This window comes from Ochlerotatus camptorhynchus, unplaced genomic scaffold, assembly GCF_037179485.1.
Source record: "Ochlerotatus camptorhynchus isolate MF236.1 unplaced genomic scaffold, CSIRO-AGI_Acam_v1.1 ptg000063l, whole genome shotgun sequence".
Classification (NCBI taxonomy): domain Eukaryota; kingdom Metazoa; phylum Arthropoda; class Insecta; order Diptera; family Culicidae; genus Ochlerotatus; species Ochlerotatus camptorhynchus.
In genome coordinates this window covers 1,982,576-2,010,513 of record NW_027040553.1, presented here as the reverse complement: position 1 = coordinate 2,010,513, position 27,938 = coordinate 1,982,576, and the positions used below count along the sequence as shown (strand labels likewise).

Here is a 27,938-nt window from a genome sequence, read left to right as displayed (position 1 = left end):
ACACCTTCAAACCGCCGTCCGAAACATCCATGTGGCCCCCAGTACCACACCCACCACCACCTCGACCGACCGCTTACTTCCGGTAACGATTGATCCGCTTGTTCGAGGGACAGTACTCGGCGTACTCCTCCCAGGTGCAGCCGGTCCGGGTGCAGCATTCGGCCATTATCGAGCCACCCGAGCGGCGCTTCCCAGTTCGGCGAGTGCGCAAAAAGCTTTGCGCCTGCTCCTTGCTAATGGTCCACCGCGAGAGGAAGGGTAGCGCTGAAAATAGACAAACAAAACAAGACGAGTTTATAGATAGGACTTTCACTTTCACCCTTCGCCGAATCAGAAGACGGCGACGGCGATGACGACGACGACGCGAACGAATGAATGGTGGGAGGTTTGTTGTTGTTGTTGTTGCTGCTGCGCCGAGATCTACCCGTAGGCGCATCGAGAGAAGTGTGGATGTCGAGTTGTTTGCATTTAAAGATGGGCTCTAGCCGATGGCGCAAGCAAAGCGGTTCCATGGTGTAATGGTTAGCACTCAGGACTTTGAATCCTGCGATCCGAGTTCAAATCTCGGTGGAACCTTGATTTTTCTTTTTATTGGAGGGAAACGTTTCCGGGATGCGGTGTTGTTATCGATGATCGATGGGGATGATAAGTGCAAAAATCGATTAAGTGCGTGGATAATAAAAAGGTGGGTTGGAGCCAGGTTCCACCGAGATTTGAACTCGGATCGCAGGATTCAGAGTCCTGAGTGCTAACCGTTACACCATGGAACCCGTTGGTGGTTGAGGACATTTTTTAATCAAAAATAAATGCCAAAGTTGAATGACAATTAAAGTACTGAATATTTTCTATTTAATTATCAATTGTCATTGTAAATTAGTCACTACTTATCTTTTGCATGCTTGGAAAGTTTAAAGCTACCTACACAGATTACTTTCATCAAACTTCAGAGAGGGTATAGGGCCATTTCCATGATTGGAAACGTGATTTTTGTTATTCCAGCTTTGTATAACATCTATCGAACTCGTAAATCAGTTTGCGATATTATGCGGCTGCTAAAATTATCCACAAAGCACTGTTATAAACCTTAGTAGCTTATATAGTCGCGTTGCCAAAAATGGAATCGAACTGAATAGTTGAACAAACGCATGGAGAAGGGGAAGTCTCAAATTCTTTAAAAAAAAAAACTATCTCGCTAATGGATTAGGTCCTAAGTAACATTGACAGATTCTCTACGTTGGTTTTCTCTGCAGTCGCCCCAAGGTCATGTAAAGATATTTCCAGCTATTTTCAACAGTAACTGTGCCGCATTAATTGCTAGATAATAGCTTCTTTCATCGAACTTGATAGAGCTGGAATAAGGGCGTAACAGCTTTTGTAAACAATGACTTCTTTCGATGATTTCTAGAAAGTCTGGTCTCGCCAACGCAAATCAACATTACCACCGGGTAGGTGAAGAGTTCCTCTACCTGATGGTTATGTTGGTTTGCGTGGGCGTGCCTTGAATTCCTAAAAATCATCGAGAGAAGTCATTGTTTACAAAAGCTGTTACGCCCTAATTCCAGTTCTATCTAGAACTGTTCGATGAAAGAAGCTATTGTCTAGCAATTAATGCGGCAAACACGGCCCAAATGGGTTTGTAGCCAATCAATAATTACCCAAAGAGAAAGTCGATGAAGAGAATCGATCAACGTAACTTAGGACCTAAACCATTGTTCTGCTGGAAATTTGTATGGGTCCCATCAAAATAAGTAGAATGTTTTTCTGTTTATAGTGGATTAGTGGCAAAAGTAATCATCTATCAGCAACAAAGCCAATTATCTCAAACTGGGTGGAGGGGGTTGGGGTAGGAGGGGATGTTGTTTGTGGGGTGTGAAATTTCAAATTTATCTTCACGAGCCAGAGTTGTAAAGTATTCGATTCCAAAAATAGTTATTTCGGCAGGTTCCACCGAGATTTGAACTCGGATCGCAGGATTCAGAGTCCTGAGTGCTAACCATTACACCATGGAACCCCGTTGGTGACTTACAAAATGTATATGGTAATATAGAATTAAATCCAAATTTCATATGAAAATAGGTCCTGCGTAAATTTTAATGACGCCAATTTGAGTAACGCTTTTAATTTGCTTTCAGTTTACAAACTTTAGAAACACGTAATTTCTAACTTTTTTTATTAAATGAAAACCTTCAATCCAGTTTCATTGACAATTCAAACGCTAACAAAAATAAGAACAACATTTAATTACATTTCACAATGTTGTGTAATTTTAGATTAAAGACCATATGTTATGTTCAGACTATCTTGATGGCATTTTTCTTGTCGATTACCTAATATATTACAAGGGCTGTAGTGCGAACTAGAGTCGGTGTATAATGAGTCACGCCAAGAGTGAAGCCAAGTCTACCTATTGAACTGTCAAACCGGCTACCTATCGTGCAAAGTAAACAAACATTACGATGCTATGAAAGGTCCACTAAAGGTATTGCAATAAAATATAAAATATAATCGAAGAAATGATCATAAACACGCAGTGATCATTAAATTGTCATGGGATACGTTTGGTAGCGATCATTAATGAAAATTTATACTATTTTTTGTTGAGATGATTGGACAAAATCACTGATATAATGATTTACAACAGCCGCTATTTTTTTTTGGTCGCTGGAAGTCATTTGAAGTTGATGTAGCAGTCCTCTGTTGCCAAGTGAAAAGAAATGGAATCTTTCGAAAACCGTGATGCGAGTTCAACTGTTTTTCTCTTGGCGTGACTCATTATACACCGACTCTAGTGCGAACAAGGCATCGTGTCGTGTTGAAATGAGTGCGCAGTAGGCTCTGCCCGTGAACAGTCACATATTTCTTGTGTTTTCCGAGTGCTTTTCGGCTTCTACAAGGCCAACATAATATTCGATTTCGCTAGGCTGCACGTGTGGAAAGGAAATTTTATCATGTTACTCTTTCGATAAGCTGTTATAACGGTTTATTTTCAGCATTATATTTAACCAATTCGATTCCACAGGGTCATAAATCGACATCAACCATTGAAAAGGGCCTGTGTCTGAAATGTAAAGGGACGTATCCGATCTTGTAAACAATGCATTTGGTCGACGATTTGGCGTAACTGGCAGCTCGCCCACGCATACTAAAACCACTATCAGGTAGAGCAAAATTTCCCATATCTCAGGGTAGTGTTAGAATGCGTAAGCGAGCTACCAGCTACGCCAAATCGTCGACAAAATGCATTGTTTACAAGATCGCATACGTCCCTTCGAAAAAGTAATCGAGTATGGTATATCACACATATTCTTGTTTTCGTTCCAACCGTATTTTCCATACAAAAAAACTTTTTTTTGTATGGAAAATACGGTTTGAACAAAAACGAGAATATGGGTGATAACTTTATTCGATGGATCATGAATAGTTTTTGCTACATAATTAAAATCACTTACACACCAACTTTAAACATTTTACTGACTTTCAAACAGCTGAACATTCGGTAATGAGTTCGGTAAAAGTTAAGTTTACTGAACGATCGGCAAACTTGCGGAACGAAACGGCAAACACTCAGCTGTCAAAAAATACCGACTACTACCTCATCACTCAATACCGAAGCTCGGTAAAATTTACAAAAAAAAATCTGTAAAAATAGAAACGTCGTCAACTGCCAAAAATTACAGTTCTTTCGGTAGTTTTTACTGAAACACAGTGGAAGTCAAGGATAGGGAACTTCGTAAAAAAATCACGCACAATATAAATTGTTGTTAGAAAGTGCGCCGTAAGAAAACTAAAGTCACTCCCAGAGGATTGCAAAATTCCCAGGGTAATGGGGATGAAAAAATTAAATCGAAGGCTCCTACTGCACGGCTGCAGTAAGGATTTTCCTCCATTACCCATCAAAGATAAGAAAAACAAAAAAGCTGCTACAACATACAAGACCCTCTTAGAAGCTTAGTTTGTGCTTTGCTTCCAACATTAGAATCATATCTTAAGCAATTCACTGTTTCATGGCTCCTCCTTGCATCAATCATATCTTTCGATGGATAATTCGTCGAACGAGGTTGAAGATATGATCACTGTGCTACAGTGGATCTGCCGTAGTCTAGTGCCTAAACTAGACTCGTTCAAATTTTTACTTCACAATTCTGATTGTGATATATTTGCTCTCTGTGAAACATGGCTTTCTTCCGATAAAGAACTCAACTTCTACGATTTTAACATTATACGCCTGGATAGAAACGATTCTTATGGAGGAGTACTTTTAGGGATCAAAAAGTGAACCTCCATTAGCCGTAGTCAACTCTGGAATCTAGTTTCGATTCTTCCATCCCAGTATTAATTCTGGGTGATATGAACTCCCATGGTACTGGGTGGGGCGATCTATATGATGACAATAGAGCGGCTATTTGTTACGATTTATGCGACGATTTCAACCTGACTATTTTGAACACTGGTGAAGCGACACGTATAGCAAAACCTCCGGCTCGAGAAAGCCGACTCGACCTATCTTTGTGTTCAAGATCGCTATCATTGGATTGTCAGTGGAAGGTTATCAATGATCCCCATGGTAGCGATCATTTGCCTATCATCATTTCAATAAAGTGTGGCCCTCACTCTGCAGAACCATCTCGGGTTCCATTTGATCTTACAAGGAACATCGACTGGCAGAAATATGCAACGGCGGTGACAATCGGTGTCGAATCAATAGATGCGCTTCCACCATTGGAAGAATATCGATTCCTAGCCGATTTGATTTACAAAATCTCACTGGAAGTACAAAAAAGAAAAGTTCCAAGTGCACCCTTTAAAAGGAGACCAGCCACACCTGGTTGGGACGAAGAATGCACAAAATTGTATGTAGAAAAATCTGATGCTTTCAAAGCTTTTCGAAGACACAAAACCTCCACTTACTTCGAGGAATATTCAAAGCTTGAGACAAAGCTGAAACAATTAATCAAAGCAAAAAAAAATTAAAGGGTTGTGTCCTAGACCGCAGTATGACGTAGAACTACGCAACATTGATGCATGCCATGCAAAATGGATGTATGTCATCATTGATACTTTATCTTAAATTTTTAAAGTATTTCAATGTTGAACCATAACCGATATGGTTCAAAACTCGCGACAATTCATGTTAGCATAATCAGACCACGGTTCATCTTACGCATGAGATAATGTATTTAAATTTAATGTAATGGTTAAGAATTGACAGAATTTCCCCTACATAACTACCTTCGGTTGATCAATGTTGAGTTATTTTGCTGTGACCAATGTACACTAAATTTGGTTTCATAAATAACTTTTCCGCGTTTCGTATTAAGGGCAATTCATTAAAACTACGTAGACAATTTTTTTTTGTGATACTTGCACCCTCCCTACCCCCTCGTAGTTAATGGACAGCCCCTTAGTTGAACGGGACCCAAGTCACCGTTAACCACTGACTTACTGCAGGACCAACGCCACGCCGTCCGAAGCAGTAATGAGCAGAAACGCGACAGCAGTGCTGTTTTATATCTTTTCAGAACTATGTGCAACCAAGTGGTACTCGATTATGATGACTGGGTTTGGAAAAAACACTTATTTGATGAAAACAGTGATAAAATTGTCATTTGTACATTTTTCAAAAGTTTTATTACAGAAAAACTGGAAAAATATTTATTTCAGCAGGTTTGTAATATAATATCCTATCGATTGGCGTATTTGGATTTTAATTTCATCTATAAATGACAAAGCTACAAGCGTTCAAAACCTAACACTACTTCACCACACATATTTTTTGAATTGCACCCCAGTATAGTCGACAAAGACGTAGTTCTACGTCAAAAACGCGGTTATTGACGCAATTTCGTCGAAGGACTCTCACGAGAAACCTCAATGAACACCTTGTGGAGGGTGGCTCGCAACATGCGTAACCGCTCATCTTTCAATGAGAGTGAAGAATACTCCAACCGATGGATATTCGATTTCGCTAAAAAGGTCTGTCCGGACTCAGTTCCAGCACAAAATATTCTTCGAGAAGCGTCTCCTAGCGGTGGCTCTCTGGATAGACCATTCACAATGCTGGAATTCTCTATGGCTCTTCTTTCATCGAACAACTCCTCACCGGGAAGCGATATGATTAAATTCAATCTTCTGAAAAATCTCCCAGATATCGCTAAAAGACGCTTGCTAGATTTATTCAATTCCTTGCTAGAAAACAACATTGTACCGCCTGAATGGAGACAGGTCAAAGTAATAGCCATTAAAAAACCTGGCAAATCAGCGTCTGACCATAACTCATACCGTCCGATTGCTATGCTTTCGTGCATTAGGAAATTGTTGGAGAAAATGATCCTTCGGAGACTCGATCACTGGGTCGAATCAAATAACTTGCTATCAAATACACAGTTTGGGTTCCGCAAGAGCAAAGGAACAAACGATTGTCTAGCGCTGCTTTCCACAGATATTCAACTGGCCTTTGCGCACAAGGAGCAATTGGCTTCAGTATTCTTGGACATTAAGGGGGCTTTTGATTCAGTTTCCATTGAAATTCTGTCAGACAATCTGCACAGATGTGGACTTTCTGGAATTTTAAATAATTTCTTGTACAATTTGTTGTCAGAAAAGCAAATGAACTTTTCTCTTGGAAAACTGACAACTTCCAGAATTAGTTACATGGGCCTGCCCCAAGGCTCATGTCTCAGCCCTCTTCTTTATAACTTTTATGTCAAAGATATCGACAACTGTTTGGCAGAACAATGCACGCTAAGACAACTTGCAGATGACGGTGTGGTTTCCGTAAGAGGTCCGCATGCCGTGGACTTGCAAGGACCATTGCAAAATACCTTAGATAACTTGTCTTCTTGGGCTATGAATCTAGGGATCGAATTCTCGCCGCAGAAAACTGAACTGGTAGTGTTTACTCGAAAGCGGTACCCAGCCCAAATGCATCTTAATCTTTTGGGCAGAAACATTACTCAATCATTGTCTTTCAAGTACCTTGGGGTCTGGTTTGATTCAAAGTGCACTTGGAATGCCCATATTACGTATTTGAAGCAAAAATGTCAGCAGAGGATCAACTTTCTCCGTTCAATTTGCGGCACATGGTGGGGTGCTCATCCGGGAGACCTCATAACGCTTTATAAAACAACTATTCTCTCTGTTCTAGAGTACGGCTCTATCTGCTTTCTCTCGGCAAGAAAATGTCACCTAATAAAATTGGAACGAATTCAATATCGTTGTCTGCGTATTGCTCTAGGCTGTATGCACTCAACGCATAACATGAGTCTCGAGGTTCTGGCAGGAGTAACACCCCTCCAGAACCGTTTCTGGGAGCTCTCTCTCAGAATACTAATCAAATGCGGAGTGACGAACACACTTATAATTGCAAATTTTGAAGAAATTTTTGAGCTGAACACACAATCTCGATTTATGAGAATCTACCACCACTACATATCCTCGGATATGTTTCTTCCTTGTTATACTCCAGACCGTGCTCACTTTACCAATCGCAGTTCCACAATTGAATATGATCTGTCCATGAAACAAGTGATTCATGGGATTCCAGATCAACTTCGAACTATTATTATCCCACGTATTTTTACTGAAAAGTACAAACACGTGTTACTTCTGAGGGAGCAGAGCTCTCTATTATGGCAATCCCCCAGGTCCCTGGTTTAGAGCCACGGGGACCAACGGGGTGGGCTTTCCACCAGCCTCTTTTGTTGGCTTAGCTCACGACTCTTCCCCAGGTCGTATCTCGACAAAGAGTGAGATGGTGAGGCTGATCAGGGCGCAAATAGCCTTCTACTCGGTCTTCTTTTAGGCACTTTTTATTTAGGATATCACGTTACTTAAGTATAATAGGGTGTGTGTGTGTGTGTGGGTGTGTGAATGGCCGGCCGGCGTGCTGGATCGTGGATCGCTGGGCGGATGACCCGGCGGATGATCTGCTAGTTTAGGAATGACGCGATTTCGTGTCTCCCGACGCTCGCTTGGTTGACCGCTCCGACGGTCTAGAAAGCGTTCGGTGGCTCAACGCTGAACAGCAGAGACTCAAACTAAGGACAATGGGTCCTTGGGTTAAAACAATGGAAACTACTGGGCAGTTGGGTTAGGTATGTTACCTGATTCTTTGATTAACGCGTTCCTGAGGTTTTTATTTCCACTTTATTTAACTGGAAAGTCACTTCGACTTGAAATGTTTGAACACTTGGACTTTGTCTGTAAATATATCGATACTAGTCTGTGAACTATGATCCAAACCTCCTTCGAGAAGAGCTGAAGTGGAAAAGAACTTGCCCATTCGATCTGACCCAGTAGTAACCTCATATTTGACCATACTCCCTGTTTCCACCCGTCATACTTTTCATTTATTTCCCTCTTCTGTGAACCGATCCTGGTTGTGGTGTCTGTATGGGAAGTGTACCTTATGTTTAACAAATTGTGTTCTGATAATTTTAATTTGACCGTTTCTTTGGAGTGGTATTTTTAATCTATTCTGCTATTTCTTTTTATATTTTCATTTGTTTTTAATAAATTAAGTTTTATAACATAGAACATTAAATAAATAAACAATAATTTTCGGCATAACCGTTAAATAAATAGATTAATATTATAGATAACTCAATAACATATTGCTAGCAACAGTCGGCCTTGCTCGTTCATACTTAATAGCAGTATGGATTGCCGATACCTACACTCACTCTCATTGCTCAGTGCTGGTGATATAGGGTAAACTACCCAAACGGTAACACACGTCAATTGCGTGAACAGATATTTTACAGACGGGTCTCGTCTCAGTGGATCCACTGGCTTCGGTGTCTTCAATGAAAACTCTAGCGCCTTCCGCAAACTTCAGGAACCTTGTTCCGTTTTTGTTGCTGAGCTGGCAGCAATCAACTTCGCATTGGGGATGATTTCCAACATGTTTCAGTTCGATAGAGGCTATTCGGTCGATGAAACAAAGTAGGCACTCATCTTATTTCCTTTCAAAGGTAAGGGAGCAGATGAGTTTGCTGGTTGATAGATCATATATGATTACCTTTGTATGGGTCTGATGAGGCAATGAGAAGGCGGACTCTCTCGCAAAGGTGGGCGCGCAGGAAGGCGAATTTTATGACAGGCAAATTTCACACGATGAATTTTACCATTTAGTGCGACAGAGTACCCTTTCGAGTTGGCAAACCGATTGGGACAATGGAATGTTTCTTCAAGAGCGTGGTTTAAAGGCTTGGACTTAAGTCGTGACTTCATTCGCGTGATGAGTAGACTTATGTCCAACCACTACTCGCTAGATGCTCATCTCAATAGAACAAACCTCGTGGACAGCAACATCTGTCGGTGTGCAAACGGTTACGATGACATCGATCACGCAGTTTGGCAATGTACGGATAATGACGCCGCCAGAGAGCGATTTTTGAATACCCTCGAGGCCCAAGGAAGACAACCCTTTATTCCTATCAGAGACGTGTTCTCTGCTATATGCAGTCAATTTATGTGTTTCTGCAAATGTCTAGTATAAGAATTTAATTCGTTTGTCTTTTTTATCTCTTTATTAGTTTTTGTCTGCCTTGTCTCCCGTCTCGATGAGTCTCATCGTCGCCCACTGGTCACCATACCCGGTCGAACTCCAGACGAATCTAAAACCACGCTACCGTTCATACTGGCGACATCGCTCTGATGAGACAACGAAACCCTACCCCAAGCTCCTCCCCTTTTCCTATCCTTCGATAATGTACCCCTCTAACCTCGAGTAAGCCGCGAGTATTCGGCCCAACTCCTACTAGACATAGAATTAAGTGAATTTTTTTACAAACAAAGAACAATGAATTATCGGCTCCGTAAAGCTAACGCGATTGAGCCTTACAAATAAACGAACTAGATAAAAAAATAAATTGTTGTTTAGATCTTTTATTAAATGCAATTCGATTTATTACACGTCAATCTGTCTATTCAACGAGTCAGCGAAGTTAATTCTTTCAAACTTATTGCAAGTTGTAGGTGAACCGAAAGGATAACAAAGAAAAAATTATTTGAGACTGCTCATCAATTTTTCACCGGTCGTGGTTAGTGGTTCCGATACCCATCAAAGCGGAAGCAAACAAAAAGAACTGTTTGTCGGAAGGGCGGCAACTGACATTGAGCACCGGAAACGACTCAACCAACACCCGGAAGCAGTACTCGTAATCACTGTTGATACACATGCTCCAATTGTTGAAAACGATGTAGCCATCGCAATTGTATGCATAGATGTCGCCTTCCTATGCACTTAGGAGATGGCTGAGGAACGTTCACAGCTAGCGAGTTTAGGAATATCTGCTGTTGCTTATAAGTTCTAACACTTCCAAATAAGTCAAGTGTTTTGAACTCATTCAGAAAATCGATGGTGGATTTTACATTCATATCAATTTCCCTTTTTTTCAAAAATGATGCCGTAAGCTCTTCAAGATATTTGGATACATGATTGACAACATTTTCGCAAATCATCACAGATTCATGTACTTTATTGTGAGGAATTTCGACATAAGCTGTCAGCCGGCAAATACTCATGGCTACGATCTGCTTAATTTCATCCAAAGACGTACGTGAGTAATTTTCATTTGCATTTTCAACAGGATCAATATCTTGGGCAATGTTATCAAGCTGATCAAGTTCATCACTAGAAACACGAGCTGAATTTTTTTGGCTTTTAGAATCCAGAGGATGTGTTTCTCTGATATGTCTTTTTAACGATCCCAAATGTTGGTAGCGCATTCGACATTGAGGCACTGTGCAATCGTAAAAGGAGACGTTAGCTAAAAAATGTTGATGTTGGATATGCCATTGAATGTGACGTCCTAGCCCTTCTACATATCCCGGAACCGGGACTCATAGTGATAGCAATGTTTAACATATTTAGCAGGGTTTTAATCATACAAATGCAAATCGCTAGCTTTCATGCTAAAAAATACTGGTTTTTGAGTCAAAAGTTATTATACGTCGTTTGGTGGCCCCTATTGTTACTTAAGTCAAAGTGTATTTACCAGGATATTCGGGAGAATTATCAATTACGTCTCCTTACGTGCAGCCCATTCATCATTTTAGGACCACCGAAATCATCTCAGCAACAAACAGTTCGATTTATTCACTTTAATAATGAGAAAGCGAAACGACGAACGTGCACTTTTCACGGGTTTCTCAGCGCTGTTACTTAAGGCAAACGGCATCTTCATAGAAATCGGGTGACTTAAGTAACATCGAAAACTATTTTAATCGGAAGGTGATTACGTCAAAAAGCAATATAATGTAATAGCAGGAGCATCGATTGACACTGATAGCTCGACTTTGTTTACCTTTGTTACTTTCGACGTAATGAAAATTTGCTCTTGATTTAACACACACACACGGCTATCACAAGCATTTTACCCTCCCCTTGGCTCATTTTTGCACCTTGTTGCTGGTGGACGGGCTTAATTTCATGATTTTTAGTGGAGTGTTGGAGACGGTAGGTTTATGGCCGGCGTTGCTGGCTCATGCCGCGATAGAATGGCGCCATGGGTAGGCAATGGGGATTTCTAAGCTTCCCCTCTCTGATAAACCACTGCATGAGAGAACCAAAGATCTAGCCTAGCAGTGATAGTATCACACTTGTTACTCCTTTGATTGAGAGCCACGTCGTAGTACGCTTACGTATAGGCACTGACGTTGGGTGCGATACTGGCGGGTTTTGCCGCAAATCACTCTTATTTTTTTTTTACGCAGATAGATTTATTAGGGTTTGCAAGGGAATCATATTATTGAAATATTTCAGAAAGTGCCCAACAGTGCTCCTTCTACTTACGTGACAAGCTTTCATTGTCGTTTTCATTGAGGTATTACTCAGGGAACAATGTTGAACACCATTTTTGTACATGGTATTGTAACTAATCTTATATGTGATTCATTTTGATTTGGGATAAGTGTTTGAACTATGACTCGGGATTTCCACTGTGGTGTGCTTCTATTGTGACATACCCATATGTATTTTTGTGGTGCGACATAGTTTAAACGTGAGAGCGTAATTGGAACATTTACCCTATACAATATACAATTTAAAATTAGCTTGGAAACTAACTTCAAAGTGAAGCATTTTAGTCACTTGAAGGTATCACCTGGGACGAACAAAGATATAATTAATACATGTCAAAGCCAGAAGTACTTGAAACACGTTAAATTTTAGTTTAAAAGCATGGGTTATGATTGTGTAGGTAGATTAGAGATTTCAGTTATTTATTAAATAAGACTAAATAATCATCAAATGAACATCAATTAAAGAATTCAGAAAGTTAATTAACATAAGAGATAGGACGCGGGGTCCGCTTAGGGAGGCAACTAACCTTTAGAGTTTTATAATAAATCTATCTATTTAGTATATTTGTTAATTACAGGCAATGTCAATAGCAATCATATCTTCAATCAGGCGCTTACGAATAAGTGAAGTTTTAGGAAAGGTGTGTTAAATATGTTGATAGGTTTGAAATAAGAATTAGGATTGTTGTGCTTTAGTTTTCGGTAAGGTATGATATGTCAACTAAACCCTTTTGAGCATATTTTCAAACATCAAATTGATTGAGTGATTTATTGAAAGACATTGCGTTGCGAAAATTGACAAGTCATACATCTAACATAGTAGTAGTAGCAGTGTCGCATAATCTTATAACAATTGCTGCAAATAGTGCTGGAGGGGCCGGCAGGGCTGAATACGGATCAAAACTAACATAACTCTTAACACTAAAATGATCCCGGAACTAACACTTATCCATTGCACTTTTAGTTATATATTAGTTTTATTTTCCTACTAAGTTATGTATGCTTCTTTCTATTGTTTGGATCAAGTACAACTAATACTAATCTACCTTTATGTATGTTTTACTCCCTTTTAACCCATTGTCTTTATGAATGGCGAATAATATGACGTGAGACACGTACAAGCTGGAACTCAAAGAAATAACCTAACTCAATGGACTAAGGATAAAGAATATAAACACTTCGAACAGGATACCAAACAAATTCAGGACCAATCCAAATGAGACCAGAAACCAACAAGGCATCGGGGCGTTATATACTCGGAGAGGTATTTGATAAATAATAGTGGTAAGTTAAAATCATAGTGGAGCCAAGGATCATGAGAGGCAATTGTCAATAATTCATTAATTAGTAGAAATCTCGATAACTTTTTCAAAGGGACGTGTCGGCTTTTGTGGGCAGTGCATTTGATCGTCGATTTGGCGTAGCTGGTGGCTCGCCCATGCGTGCTAGCGCTACCATTAGATAGGGGAAATTTTCCTCTACCTGACAGTGGTGTTGGTGTGCGTGTGCGGGCTGCCGGTTGCGCCGGGTCAGCGATCGGGTGCATTGTTTGCAGGAGCTGATACGTCCGTTTGAAAAAGTAATCGAGAAATAACCATATTATCCTATATTACTATTTTTATATATCAATGAAATTAATCATGACAGAGAGTAACATAACGAGTTTAAAAACAGATGGGGAAGGACAATTTACACAAGTTGACACAATACACCAGACACATACACAAGACAAAATGACAAAATAAGTGACGACAGAAGGCAAGACTGGGACAAAAATCAACCTTTAAAAAAAAAACAAGAATGCGCAATCAAAACGTTATCAAAACTACTTGGATCAACACAAAAACAAAAGTGACCAAACAAGCATTCGAATCTCGATTCGTCGAATTTAAATTGAGCGTTTTCTGTCAAAACTTTTGTAATGTTTAATATCGTATGCGTGATAATGTTTGCACCATTGAGCAATGTCAAATATTAAAAAAAATTCAAAAATTTCGTTTTTGATGAAGTAATGAAATTGGGTTGTTAGCGGAATGCTAAATAAAACAGCAAAAAGGTTTATCTTCCATTTAATTCCACTTAATTAATGTTGGTATCCATGACAGATACGTATTTCGACTACAATGTGCAGTCTTCATCAGTGTCATTCCCACTAAAGAACTTATCAAAATCTAACCCCCTTAAGTACTCATCCCCTAGGTAAAAAAGTCAAGATCATAGGTATAAAAATGAAACTACAATGTGTTGAATCGAAACCTACCTAACTAATAAAAACCAAAGATTTAAGTAAGCTAAAGGAGAAAAATCTATACAAATCTCTAATAAGAAAAATCCCCAAAAGGGGGTTATTGCAAGAGTAACGTGATGAAATTTCATTTCCACGCGTGCAGCCCAGCAAAATCGAATATTATTTTGGCCTTGTAGAAGTCGAAAAGCACTCGGAAAACACAATAAATATGTGACAGCGAAAACAAAACCAACCGTTCACGGGCAGAGCCTACTGCGACTAACTATCGACAAGAAAAATGCCATCAAGATAGTCTGAACATTGCATATGGTCTTTAATCTAAAATTACACAACGTTGTTAAATGTAATTCAATGTTGTTCTTATTTTTGTAAGCGTTTGAATTGTCAATGAAACTGACTTGAAGATTTTCATTTAATAAACTCTGCCTGAAACTCTGAGATACGCAACAAAAAGTTAAAAATTACGTGTTTCCAATCTGAAAACAAATTGAAAGCGTTACTTAAATTGGCGTCATTAAAATGTACGCAGGTACTTAATTTCATATAAAATTCGCTTTTAATTTTATATTAGCAGATACATTTTGCCAGTTGTCAACGAGGTTCCATGGTGTAATGGTTAGCACTCAGGACTCTGAATCCTGCGATCCGAGTTCAAATCTCGGTGGAACCTGCCGAAGTATCTATTTTTGGAATCGAAAACTTTGCAACTCTGGCTCACGAAGATAAATTTGACATTTCACATACCATTTTTCCTCTGTTCGGGACCTAACACTAATGCGACCAGTAAATTGATCTATTGTAGTATATCCCGTGTCCTTAGTTTTTAGTGCATGTCAACCATCAATACGAAGCTAAATATTTTAAATTGGCTCACTACTTGACTAGCCTATTGGTCCCAATTACACCTATAAACGTACCCCCATTCTAGTCGAAATTCTAGTACTGCACTATGTTTTTTTTTTCATTCGCTATGAAAGTTTGACAGATGAAATGAGGAGTTCGTGGATTTTCCTATGTTTCGAGGGGAGCATCGATTAGCTTGGGACCGAAGAGAGTACCAGAACTGAGCCAAAAAGTTGAGCATGTTTCTTCGGGACCCTCTGGTCTTAGACTCTGACAGACGACTAACTGGCGAAGAAATCAATTAAAATAATGCGGTTCACAGTAATAGAATTTCCTTAGAAGCTTGTGCCATCAGCCACCAGATGGGCTAGTACTTTTGTTTGGATTTGGACAAAGTTGATTTTGTGAGTAATGATCTTTGAAAGTGTGCAAAGAGTGTATCATTTTTTATGCATTTCAGTTTTGAGTAGAGTGAAATAGATAGAACCAAAACATTCTAGTACATTTGGTGAAAATGCTAGTACAATCCAGTAGTAGTGTTGCTATGTGGTTCACTGCATCCAAGTGAATTCTGGCAACAATTCAAAGGGAATCTGAGTTTGATGGAAATGGATGATGGATAATGGAAACCATGTAGAAGCACTCTATACCGATTTTAGCAAAGCATTTGATCTTATTGATATACCCATGCTTCTTTTCAAATTACAAAAAATAGGAATTGAACCTGGACTTCTCAAATGGCTTGAGTCATATTTAACTAATCGCCAACAAATAGTTAGATTCAAAGGTGAAAAATCAAACCCTATTACTGTTACTTCTGGAGTCCCCCAAGGCTCGCATCTAGGCCCTTTTTTGTTTATTTTATTTGTAAACGACATCTCCTTTATTCTTAAAAACATAAAAGTTTTAATCTATGCGGATGACATAAAGCTCTTTCTAGAAATAAGAAATAAAGAGGATATACAGACATACCAGATTGAAATAAACTTATTCTATGTTCGTTGTAACAAAATCCTCCTGCAACTAAACGTTCAAAAATGTAAATCAATAGCTATTAGTAGAAAAAGAAACAAACCAGAAAATACAATTGTATTAGGAAATCAGGCAGTAGAAAAGTGTGAACGAGTTAGGGATTTAGGAGTTATAATTGATTCAAAACTAGCATTCACTAAACAATACAATTATCAACAAAGCAAATAATATGCTTGGCTTTATCAAACGATTCAGTTACAGTTTTCATGACCCGTATACAATAAAATCGCTGTACATTTCATATGTAAGATCAATACTTGAATATTGCAGCATAGTTTGGTCACCTTTTTCATTCACGCATGAGGAACGATTAGAATCAGTGCAAAAGCAATTCTTACTATTTTCTCTTCATAAATTAGGTTGGACAAGATTTCCTCTTCCATCTTATGATGCACGCTGCATGCTCATCAACATTCAAACATTGAAGCGCGTCGTGAATTTGCAATGGTTTCGTTTGTGAACGATATAGTATCGCATCGAATTGACTCAGTAGGACAAAAACCAGATTAAAGCAGTACTTTAATTCTATTCGTAATTTTAACACATGACTTGTAACTTGTAAAAAATGGTCTATATCTGATTGACGACAAAATAAATAAATAGATAGTGCCAAACAGTGATGGATTGTTGTTTTGGCTTTTCCATTACTCTTTATTATAAAATGCTTACGTTAAATCCAATTGAATTTTTAGGTAACCTATGTGAAAATAAATAGTTTAGTGCTATTAATCTCCCTATTAAAATGCAAAATTTCCGCATCGTACAGCCACACTCTGTGTTTTCACTGAAGATGCACTCAAGAGCGCTCTCAGGTGCACCTTCAGTGAAACACACAGAGTGGGGCTCTACGTGTTGCCAAAGATAAGATCTAACATTAATCAAATTGAAAACGTTAATCAAATTATCGTGATTCAAACTTACGTACGTACATTCATATCAATTTCGCTTTAATTTTAAATTGTCATATCAATTTTGTCTTTCACCAACGGGGTTCCATGGTGTAATGGTTAGCACTCAGGACTCTGAATCCTGCGATCCGAGTTCAAATCTCGGTGGAACCTGCCCAAAGTATCTATTTTTGGAACCGATTAGGATCGGGATAAAATAGATTTTACAGACAGAGCCCCAGACTAGATCGAACATACCTATTCCTCCCTGGCTGACGTAGACTTGTAAATTTTTGTCTGGCAACGTGATCACACTGCACGGAATGAAAAAAAAACAACAACCTAAAATTAAGTTCATTTCACCCATTTTCCATCTTCCGTGCGTTTTTAAATTTCTGGAAATTTGAATTTCTATCAAAATGACAGCATTTTACTGAATCTTCAGTATTTTTTTTTTGCTGAAGTTGCTGACCACATTTTGCGTCCATTGCTGCAATGGAATCGCTCTGCCCCTCATTGGCGATACTGCTATACAATAAAACTACTGGAAGCGGCTCCCGTTCTGATGGAGGAGGCTGATTGGATAGCGGAAAATAAAGTGTTTATTGTGCTGTACCTTTTGACTATAGTTTTAAGATGTATGGTATAGTGAACAAGAATCCTCGGCTCTGTAAAGTTAATTCGATTGAGCCTTATCAAATAAATCAATAAACAACAAATATGTGTCAATACAATTACCTCACTGGAAATAATAAAATAAATTAAAATAATTTTACCCCACAGGTGATTGTGGCCATTGTGATTTGACTTGACTTGGTTTTACACATTCATTCACAAAAATCAGTTCCACAAGATCCACACCGATTTTTAATTTAATGAATCTTGAGCCAAAATTTCTAATCTTCGATTCCATGTGGTTCCAAAAATAGTCACTAGTGACAGGTTCCACCGAGATTTGAACTCGGATCGCAGGATTCAGAGTCCTGAGTGCTAACCATTACACCATGGAACCCCGGTGGGGAAAACATGATAGTTTATTGCCAGTTCAGATAAAAGCTAGCATCTGGCGTCAGATTATTTGACATCGGCAGCTTTGTCATAGCATGCTGTGGTTGTCGTCAGTTGCGTTGAAATTGTTGCCCTGAATTTGTAATACAGTGATGACCCGATTTTGTCAGCCCCTTCTCCGCGCATCAGACTTTTATCGTTCAATAATTTCAGATAGCCGTAGTTCCAAATTTTTCTCATGCAACTTCAAGATTGATGTGCAATAAGATCACACGCATGGCTTTCGTAGAACATTAGAAAAGATTTTCAAAAAGGGGCCTGGCAAAATCGGGTCAAAATAAATGACAAAGTGGACAAGAATCACAAAGTTATAGCAGTTTCGATTTGTTATTGTCATTAGGTGTCTATCTTTTGCTAGATTTGGAAAACTAAAAACTGCTTTATTAGGTACTTTTCATTATCAAGCATTTTACGAGCGCTCATGGCCGCCATAATCTGGTTGAGTTTCTGGTAGGGAACATATGATTTGAGGCTTGGCTTGTGTCGTTTGACCTGTAAACGGTCAAATTTGATCGTTTATACGTCAAACGACATGACCCAAACATCAAATCGAATGTTCCCTACCAGAATCTCAGCCAGATTGTGGCGGCCATCAGTGCTCGTAAAATGCTGGATACTTATGACAGACATGATTAAAATTAAAGGAATGCAACATTAGTACAATCATGTACTATAACAGTTCATAGGTATGAGACTTCAAATAAATTAACAGATTTAATGATAAGATAACATTGTAGTTAGTAGATTTTTTCGTTGACAATGGCAAAAATAGTAATAATGCCTCATGTCATTCGAGTGGTTAAAAATGACGCTTCCTATAACCACTCGAACTCTGCCGTGGAACAATATTTTGATATTTTTTATGGAACTTCAAGAAGGTAGGGTCAAGGGGTCAGTCACTCGGCACAGCTGCTTTTATATAAACGCTGTTTACAGTGTGCCGCATTGTGCCGGTACTGTGTCGAACGAGTATGTGTTTGCCCTGTTGTGTGCCTTATGTATTTGAAGTGTATGAGTGGTGGAATACAAATTGATTTGGTATATCTGGCGACAGCGTTAGGTTGATTCAGGATGACAGCTGTTTCTTTTCAAAGTATACAAATTCGCTTCGCCCAGGAAAATTACTTGTCGTATTTTTAACTGGATTTACATTCGAATTTCTTCGGTTATCTACAGCACACTAATTAGTTCCTGTATTCTTAATTCAATATTCGGAATCTGCACTGGAGCCTTTACCGGAGCAAATTTTCCAATTGGAAGCTGTTGCAGGAAAATCATCTCTCCATATCGGAACGAAAAAAAAAATGCTATTTCGTTGTTGCTGCTGCCTTAGATTGAACTCCAATGATAGCCTGAGTCATTTTTCATTGACATAAGAAAGATAAGGGCAAACGAGAAGCTTTGAAGATTAGCTTTAAATTAAATAACAGCAAGTGTATCAGCTGCAGCTTACACGGTAAGAAAAAAGTACCCAAAATTGAGTTCCTTTCACTCATCACGTGGCTTCCGTGGGGCTAGGTAAAATTAAGTTAAAGAAGAAAACTCAATTTTGAGTAATCACCAAGTTGACAAAAAAATAATAAAACGGAGCAGAGTGGAACCGTACCATGGACGTTGAGATTACGGGGCCCGTGTGTTGACCACTCGTCTATCAACGCTTGTGAAAATGAAATGGTTAAAGGCGCATAACAGCAACCTCAATGAAAATAAACTTATAATTGAGTTCATTTATTATTACTCAATAGTTGAGTAAATTTTAACCAACGCCGCTTTTCTGATTCACTCAACGGCGGACCTCAAATGATAGAACCCAACGTTGAGTTTTTTTTTAACTTAATTTTGAGTATTTTTTCTTACCGTGTATCTAATCGCTGGATCGTCTTCGCACTATTTTTGATCAACCCTGCACCAAGTCATCAAAACCCAACCATGGGTCAAACACTGTCAGAACCGGAAACCTCGAAGGAGTTGCCTAAATGACTACTACAAGGTGGGATCGGGCTGTACACAAAGGTTAACGTTTCTACATGAAGGACACATTCTCTCGCTACCGGATGGTTCGTGAACGGTCTTCTTTGCCGTGTACGATGACCAGAGTGGTGCCACACTTGAACACACGAGCAATGGCAGCTTACTCAGTGCGAGTCAGCATCTTTCTGTTTCTACAGCCAGCACCTGGCTGGACAACCAGCATCTCCAACCACTCCGTGTTGGGTGATCAATATATAGTTCCACACCAACGTTGTCCAGTATGCCGGTGCGAAACGGCCGGTGAACAGGGACGACTTGAAGACGGCTCAGCAACTTGGCTTTTTGGAGTATTTGACGAGGCTGTGGTGATGGTGGTGATCAAAGAATCGCTGAAGGAACAGGTGACCGGTTTGACGGCGATTGTAGCAACCGGTGAAAACTAACGATTTTAAATTGACTCACTACTTGACTAGCCTATTTGTCCCAAGCAAATCGTCAAAAAGCACAGTGAAGGATACATTTATTCATACAAACAGGCCGTCATTACCGAGCATGGAAAGCTGGATAGGGATGACCATATAATTTTGAATGAAGTCACAGTACTGCTGGGAGAAGTCAATAGATATTAACCTCACATATTCCATCACACTCTAAGAGAAGAGGTGACAATACGGGGGCGAAAATGAACCACTTTTCTGTCAAACGTGAACCAGCTCCTGATTGGCCGATTTCATGTGCGTAAGATAGAGATAGAGATAGATAAAGATAGAGATAGAGATAGAAATAAAAGAGGAAGAAGCCAATTGTCACCTCTTCCTCTTAAACGCTGTCCAGACTGGAGAGTTATAACATGTTATAACGGTTGTCAAATAATTGCAACACAGAAACCACCATCAAGATAGCGCTATAACATGTTATAACTCTGTAGTCTGAACGTACTATTAGATCACACCTGGGTCGAAGTATGATTGCCTTAATGCTCGCCTTAATGCAATAGTATAGGATTTATAGGAACGGATCATTGCAGTTAAAAATGCAATTACATTCTATTCCACGAGTCCGACATCAAGCATATCCCCTTCACCAGATCTGGTAATTTTGCTGATGCATCTCTGTCATCATCTTTCTGTAGAACTAGCTCGTATCAAGGGACCCCAGAACGATGGGTGCACACTTAGAAATACCTAATTTTACACGTGACGGAATCCATCTTTGACACAAAGGATGAGACGTAAACACACATGTCATGTAATATTAAGTGCTCCGAGACTGAAAAGTTCGAAAATACGTTTGATTGAGCTGAATTTTCCGTCTATTATGACTCAATTTTATGTCAAAATTGACGCTCGTATATGTCAGTCTCAGAGCACCAAAATTTACATCAATTTTTTTAAGTGTGTGGTCTACCGATCGGTCAACTGTAAAGGCCCAAACGCAATGTGGGCGGAAGCGGAACGGAAACGGAAAGTTTGACAGTTGTCACAAGATGCCTAACCGAAGTCGATTTGATTCTAAAGGCCGGCGCACAATAGATACGTTTTCGGGTTTTTTGACAGATAATGCATGGGTTAACTGTCAAAAATCCTGAAAACGTATCTATTGTGCGCCGGCCTTAACTAGTTTTCAATCCGACAAGTAGGCTTACTCAGATCGGGCATTTTCGTTGCCGCTGCCGTTCCCCTTCCGCTTTCATTGCGCTTGGGCCTTAATGCCTTGCTAATTACTGAAAATTTGATTTGAGGCTTTATTAAAAACTGGCCCGAGGATGTTGCTCCTAGGATGGGATTGAATTCTCGCCCGTTCAAATTCGGAGTTATTTTAGTCGGGAATAATTTTACAAGGAGCAGGTGGCAATTTCATCCATCATCGATTGGGTTACGCCTTCTTTTCTGTACATCTGCAAGGAATCAGCAGCAGGGACATCGAGCCGGAATCTGCTGAACGGGTTGAACACCGTACAGGTTTGATGGCTTCCTCTTCCGTAAACGCACTAATTAAAGCCCTACAGTAAAAGTATGGACGTCTGTCAAAAGTTGTTCCAATCGAACCGTCAAAATGCACCGCTTTGCTCGATTGGAACAGCTTTTACAGTTTTGTGGTGACAGTCGTTCATACTTTAACTAGAGGGCTTTAGCACTAATGAGAATGAAGGGAAGCCGCATGCTTGCCTTGATCCATCTGATAAATTGAGAATGTAAACACAATATTGTAAAAAGTAATAACTCTCGGGGTATCCAAACTCATGGAATATTGACATATTGATAAGCACACTTTGATTGAAACCACGTTCGGCATAGCGCTTGGCACAGCTTTCGGTACAGCTCGATCACTCGGAACGGATTAAGGTGTGCAGAGTTGAATCCCTTGCATATAAAATTGCAAAGTAGCGGATCGAAGTAGGATCTGTTCGCGAATGGTAGAGTTTCTTGCGCTGTCACGATATTTATGAGCTTTTCTGCGTGTTTTCCGTCCAAAAATTCTTTTTCTTATTTTTTTTTTTTTTTTTTTTCTTTATTATAGAGATTTTTAGCCTGAGGCTAGTTCATCTCTTAAATTCTTTTTCGGTTGTGTGATACTTTGAAAATGAAGATTTTTAGCGGTGGACCCATTAAATTGATAAAGTTTGTGAAAAGTTCTGGTGTCGTGTTTTGGACAACATCGATCACTGATCGAGAGAATCTGGCAGTCCAGCAATGTGGATCAGATTATTGTCGTTTTAACCGAGGGGGGCGACACATCTAAATCTCAAGTTTAGATGGTCCACAAATCTCACACTAGCGAATCAATCTTCGAGCAATCTTCTTTCATTTGTCGCATCTACTAGCACCGCTCATCAATTTTTTGCAGGAAATCTTCAGAATCGTCATAAATCTTCTTTCTATCTACTCAGCGTGCGCCCAGCTAGCCACAGCAAAACACAATCTTTTTTGCATCGTAGATAAAGTCGTCCCCCTCGGTTTTAACATCGTGAAAACGAGAAAAAAAAAACTATACGCAATTGTGACGTAGGACTACGTGGTCTTATATAATAAATCTTTTTGTTAACTGCAGCAGGAGCTTGTGTTTTGTGTAGGAATAGGGATTTGAGCGGGGTTCTCTCAGTTTATACTTTTTACTATGATGCGCTTGGCATAAATGACCCACAGCGACTCACGAAAAGCTACTGATTCCGATCAATAGCGGTGCGGCTTCTTCCTCCTTCTATGGATGCTCATGTGGGCTGCAGCTCGCTGATTGCAGGCAGCCTTTTTGTTGTGTACTGCAGAACAATGTTCAATGCCACGCGCCGACCGAACACCACCACATACGGTGATTTGAACTGACTTCGATCAGCTGTTGAGGCCAGCCTTGGTAGTTAGCTGCTAGCGGGGAGCCTTTCGTTGTGTACTGGAGAACACCACCACTTACCACGCGGTGAGCCGGGATGGAATTTAACTTTGAAATCTGTGTTAGGAAAATCGTTTTTTGCAGGCAATCGGTGATAATTTTAATTATCAAAGCCACAGTTCCACATTCGTGCAATTTTCAATAGTGACATTTTGAAAAATGATAAAGTCTTAAATTTAACAGTTGCGTAGAAATATATCTGATCGATTGGCGATATTTTTTTTTTTGAAATTGGTCTAGGGGCAGCTGAGTTATTAACGTTCTAAATCTTTCATAATTTTGTTACATATTCCATTTTCGGTTTTCACAAAGTGTACCCCCATATAGAAAACACAGACGTAGTCCTACGTAAAAAAGTGCTATAATCAGGACATACTGAAGAAAAGTTCAAACCCGGCCAAGGACGATCTACGGAAGCAATCAATGGCAGCAAACCAGCGGAACAGTGAGACCGGGCCAATTATTCTTTATAAATTAAACTAAATACGCGCCAGGTTTGAGAAGAGTATTTTGAAACCTGGAAGTGTGTATGTAATACCAATATCCGTTTGATAACGGTGGTGTAACGGCGCCGGTGGTGTAGTGGTAAGCGTGATTACCTCTCACTCCAGCAGGCCTGGGTTCAATCCCAGTCGGCGCCGCCGGGATGTTCTGAGGCATAACATCTCTGATCACGCCTTCCTTCGGATGGGAAGTAAAGCCGTTGGTCCCCGGTTCATGAGTTGATGGGTCGATAGGTAGGGTCCAGGTGTGGGAGCTGCCTTCCTGGCACGTCGGTAGCATTGGTGCTCAGCACGGAAAACAAGATCGACGGAAAAAACAAACCAAAGGAAAAAAAAAAAAAAAGATAACGGTGGTGCATACATGTGGGGCTTATTGTAAGTGAAAGTAACCTCGGAATGGACATGACTCTCCAGACGTTCTGAAATGGGTTGCTGGACCTGCAATAGAGCTATCATCTTCTAATGTCTGTACTAAAACTGTCTGTAATTACCGCAAACAAGAAAATGTGGGTGACTTTCTTCCATAATAACACTGCCGGGCAGTGGGGGTTGAATTGGCAAAATAAATAAAAATCAATAAACCATCACATATATAGAAGAAATGGCACTAATGTGGGCCTATGGATCTAATATTGGGCCCATCGCTAAAAATCTGCCATTTATCAATTTTATCTAGATGAACGCATCATTGGGACAGTACTAATGGATATTTTTGCTCGCAATTGAAAATTTAATCGTTTGCTGAATTTATGTATGGGCCCAAATTAGGGGCATTTAGGCCGACATTACATACATTTTCCCTATATGAGAGATTGGATAGGTTAAGTAAGGTGATTATCGATTATATATTTTTGCTGATTAACCCAGTTTTAATCGTTTTTCATGTATTCAGAGAAAAATAAGCATTTCGCGTCGTATTTGGCAACCGAAATTGACAACCGTCACTGACAGTTGCTTTTGGGATTTTCGAACACTGAACCAAAATCGTTCCTTGAAGACCGAGTTGGACACCTGGTTCGCATGATAACAACACATTCAAGACAACATTTAAAACAAGTCAGTTGGAAGTTCGCGAGAGAAATTGAAGAAATCTGAAGCTATTTGAATAGAAAGGTAAACGAAAACTGCATTTCAGCGCAATGGCACAAGAAGATCCTCCAACCAACCTATGGACTACTACACTACTTCATTTCATGAGGACACCCATCTCCACAATTATTTCCAATATAGCCTGAGTGATACAATTGATAATACGGCGGATCGGATCGAATGCATCAAGCAGTTCGGATCCGTCTTCTACCGAGGCTTCGAAGAATGATAGTTATTAACCGGTTGTGTGATTTGTTCCGTGTTGTGTTTATGTTTGAAAGCTGCGAATGTTACTTCTTCTTATTGGAGAAATGTCGATGCATGCTAAGATTTCTGTGAATCAGCAATAATATAAATCTTGTATAAATTAAATTGGTCATGGTTCATCAGCTTCTATGATTCTCCTAATTTAGGTTCCAAAAATAGATATATCCTTGCAGGTTCCACCGAGATTTGAACTCGGATCGCAGGATTCAGAGTCCTGAGTGCTAACCATTACACCATGGAACCCGATGTGATGAAGATTGAAATTTATATAAAATTATACAAGGACCTATGAAAGATAAAATGAAGAGCGATTTGATTGTAAATAAGCATTGTAAAAGTTACAGCATGTTACATTTAAATTAAGAGGAATTCACCGAAGAAAAGTGGTAGCAACTCAGGGGAAAAGGAAAATTTAAAATTCAACAAAAACTAATTTTCTTCCTCGTTTTCTACGTAGTTCATGAACTGCCTCTTACTGCAGATTATGTGTACAGGGTTAACGGTTAAATATACCGTCGAAAATGCAAGCCAAAATAGAAAAATAAATCAACCCAGTAAAGCAAACACACCATACATCATGTGCACACAGGGTGGTGGACAGACAGACAGCTGTGAGCTGAGCTGAGAGAGGAAAGTGAGCACTAGATCAATTCGATTAATCAACTGATTTAATGAGAATGACGACAACCAACAGATCATGTCTGTGATTAACAACTTTTTTACAATCTGAGAGCAAAGTTGCATTTTTGTTTTTCGTTTCCTAACCAGTTCCAAAAATAGATTTTCGGGGCAGGTTCCACCGAGATTTGAACTCGGATCGCAGGATTCAGAGTCCTGAGTGCTAACCATTACACCATGGAACCATTGATGGATAGTTGTAGGAAAATAAAGACTTTGTAGCGCAATTCGCCAATTGTTCCACAGCTAAGCACGAGATTGACAGCGTTTTTGAAGTAGAAATTCCTCAAGAAACCTTTCAATGTGATTGATAAAGCATTTCCAGAGCTAATAAGCAGTGTATATTCATGGAAGCTTTCGTTTTAATAACTTTTTTGAATGCGCCTCAGAGCCCATTTGCATTGATGTTATATGTGCAATAATCGTATGTAATTATTGTACACCCATAAAATATGAATCTTAGGATGAATGTGTTCAGTAAGACGTGGTTCTTTTTGATTATTAAACGTAACTGTTCGCTAAAGTGTACTTACGATATAAGTTATTTTATTAATTTATTGAAATAGACGAACCAGCCAACGGCTGACAGTATCTATAATAAAGAAATCAATCAATTAATCATTTTATTGAACCAGTCAACAAGAGAAGTAAAATATACGCAGCAGTTGTTTTATTTGAAACGTTGCATACCTTTAGGCGTTATCCCTTTAGACAATAATCCAGGAGCAGCAGTCGAAATGTGATCCAATTATTGAACACTCTTTCTTTTTCTGTAAATGTTGCATGGTTGGTAGATGTTTTGCAATTCATCGATTGATAAAATAATAACCAACATTTTCCTGCATAGATGAATTAATTTAATTGCATTTTGAGCTAGTACCTAATAGCTTATTTTACAACTGAAGATTATTAGCTGAAAAATGAAGAAATCGCCTGAAATCATATGCACAATGTCAAAAATACTTAGAACGTGTTTTATCACAATATTGCCGGGGATACCCTTGTAAGACCTACTATGAGCATGAGCATTATTTGTATAATAATTAAGGTCCAAGCGCAATGACAGCGGAAGTGGAGAAGCCCGATCTGAGTAAACCTACTTGTCGGATTGAAAACTAGTTATAACCAAATCGACTTCAGTTAGACACCTTGATGTCATTTGTGACAACTGTCAAACTATCCTTTTCCGTTCCGCTTCCGCTCACATTGCGATTTGGGCCTTTACGAGCACTATACAACAACTATACACAAACTATACAAGTGTGACCTTGGATGTTCTTATAATTTATTATACAAATAATGCTCATGCTCACATGTTAAATCATTCAACGATTGATCACTGATTAGCATGTCAACATGATTCGTAAACTTTATGGTCATAGATAAATGCTGCACAGTAAACAATTGGCAAATTACCCTAGCTGAGCAACAATTTAAATGACACACATATCTCAAGTGACCGAACCGGTTGCATTGACCCTCGTCGATTGTTATATAAAGCTGAACGCGCAATCCACATCAAACTAAATTTTCACCTCAAAATTTGAACGCCTACCGATAATCAGAGTCCTCACCCACTCTTCACCATAATCACTCCCGAGAATTCCCGTTCTTCAACACCGAAATATTCACCGTTCGCTCGCTTCCCGACGCTGCTGAGCCCCATTGATGCGCCGGCACCGTAGTCATCGTTTCTCCGTGAAATCCGATAGATATCCTTCTCGCAGGCCCAGTACAAGTGCCGAAACAGCTTGTCCCGGCAGCGCGAGTGGCTCTCCTCGTGCCAAACCTTCTCCCAATCGGCCCGGGTCCGCTCGCTGAATGTCACCTCGAGGGCATCCTCGGCACTGACACTACTGGCCCCAGCGACGTCCACTGCCGTGTCCATCAGGACACACAGGGCCGCCGTCACCGTGGACAGCGGAAACCACATCACCACTTGTTTGAAATTCCAATTCAGATCCAATTAGGACACTCTACCGCCTCGGACGGTGGCAGACTCATCACTAGCTTTCCCCACACAAGCAAGCACAGAAAATGCAGAAAAGAGCAATTTAGCGGACGACTAGGTACTGTACTGATCCGTGGCCGGGATCGAACCGGAATGAGACCGCCGGTTGCCCTTTGCTGGACTTTTATACAATGGTGGCTGACCACCGA

The 27,938-nt window shown here is 39.6% G+C and overlaps 1 protein-coding gene and 8 non-coding genes across 9 annotated transcripts; 3 read left to right on the top strand and 6 right to left on the bottom strand.

The window, feature by feature from the left end:
- Nucleotides 1-5: 5 nt before the first annotated feature.
- Ilp7 (Insulin-like peptide 7) lies at nucleotides 6-27,881 on the bottom strand. The gene is made up of 2 exons (XM_065216501.1): nucleotides 27,411-27,881; nucleotides 6-264 (listed from the first exon to the last, which is right to left on the bottom strand). Exons 1-2 carry the CDS (start codon nucleotides 27,709-27,711, stop codon nucleotides 74-76), a joined length of 492 nt encoding a protein of 163 aa, XP_065072573.1. The 5' UTR covers nucleotides 27,712-27,881; the 3' UTR covers nucleotides 6-73.
- Nucleotides 505-576, top strand: TRNAQ-UUG (transfer RNA glutamine (anticodon UUG)). Its single transcript has one exon. It is a non-coding gene; the product is annotated as a tRNA-Gln (tRNA).
- On the bottom strand, nucleotides 699-770 carry TRNAQ-CUG (transfer RNA glutamine (anticodon CUG)). The gene has a single exon. It is a non-coding gene; the product is annotated as a tRNA-Gln (tRNA).
- Nucleotides 1,940-2,011, bottom strand: TRNAQ-CUG (transfer RNA glutamine (anticodon CUG)). Its single transcript has one exon. It is a non-coding gene; the product is annotated as a tRNA-Gln (tRNA).
- On the top strand, nucleotides 14,652-14,723 carry TRNAQ-CUG (transfer RNA glutamine (anticodon CUG)). Its single transcript has one exon. It is a non-coding gene; the product is annotated as a tRNA-Gln (tRNA).
- Nucleotides 16,918-16,989, top strand: TRNAQ-CUG (transfer RNA glutamine (anticodon CUG)). Its single transcript has one exon. It is a non-coding gene; the product is annotated as a tRNA-Gln (tRNA).
- Nucleotides 17,756-17,827, bottom strand: TRNAQ-CUG (transfer RNA glutamine (anticodon CUG)). The gene has a single exon. It is a non-coding gene; the product is annotated as a tRNA-Gln (tRNA).
- On the bottom strand, nucleotides 25,272-25,343 carry TRNAQ-CUG (transfer RNA glutamine (anticodon CUG)). The gene has a single exon. It is a non-coding gene; the product is annotated as a tRNA-Gln (tRNA).
- TRNAQ-CUG (transfer RNA glutamine (anticodon CUG)) lies at nucleotides 25,892-25,963 on the bottom strand. The gene has a single exon. It is a non-coding gene; the product is annotated as a tRNA-Gln (tRNA).
- Nucleotides 27,882-27,938: the final 57 nt, after the last annotated feature.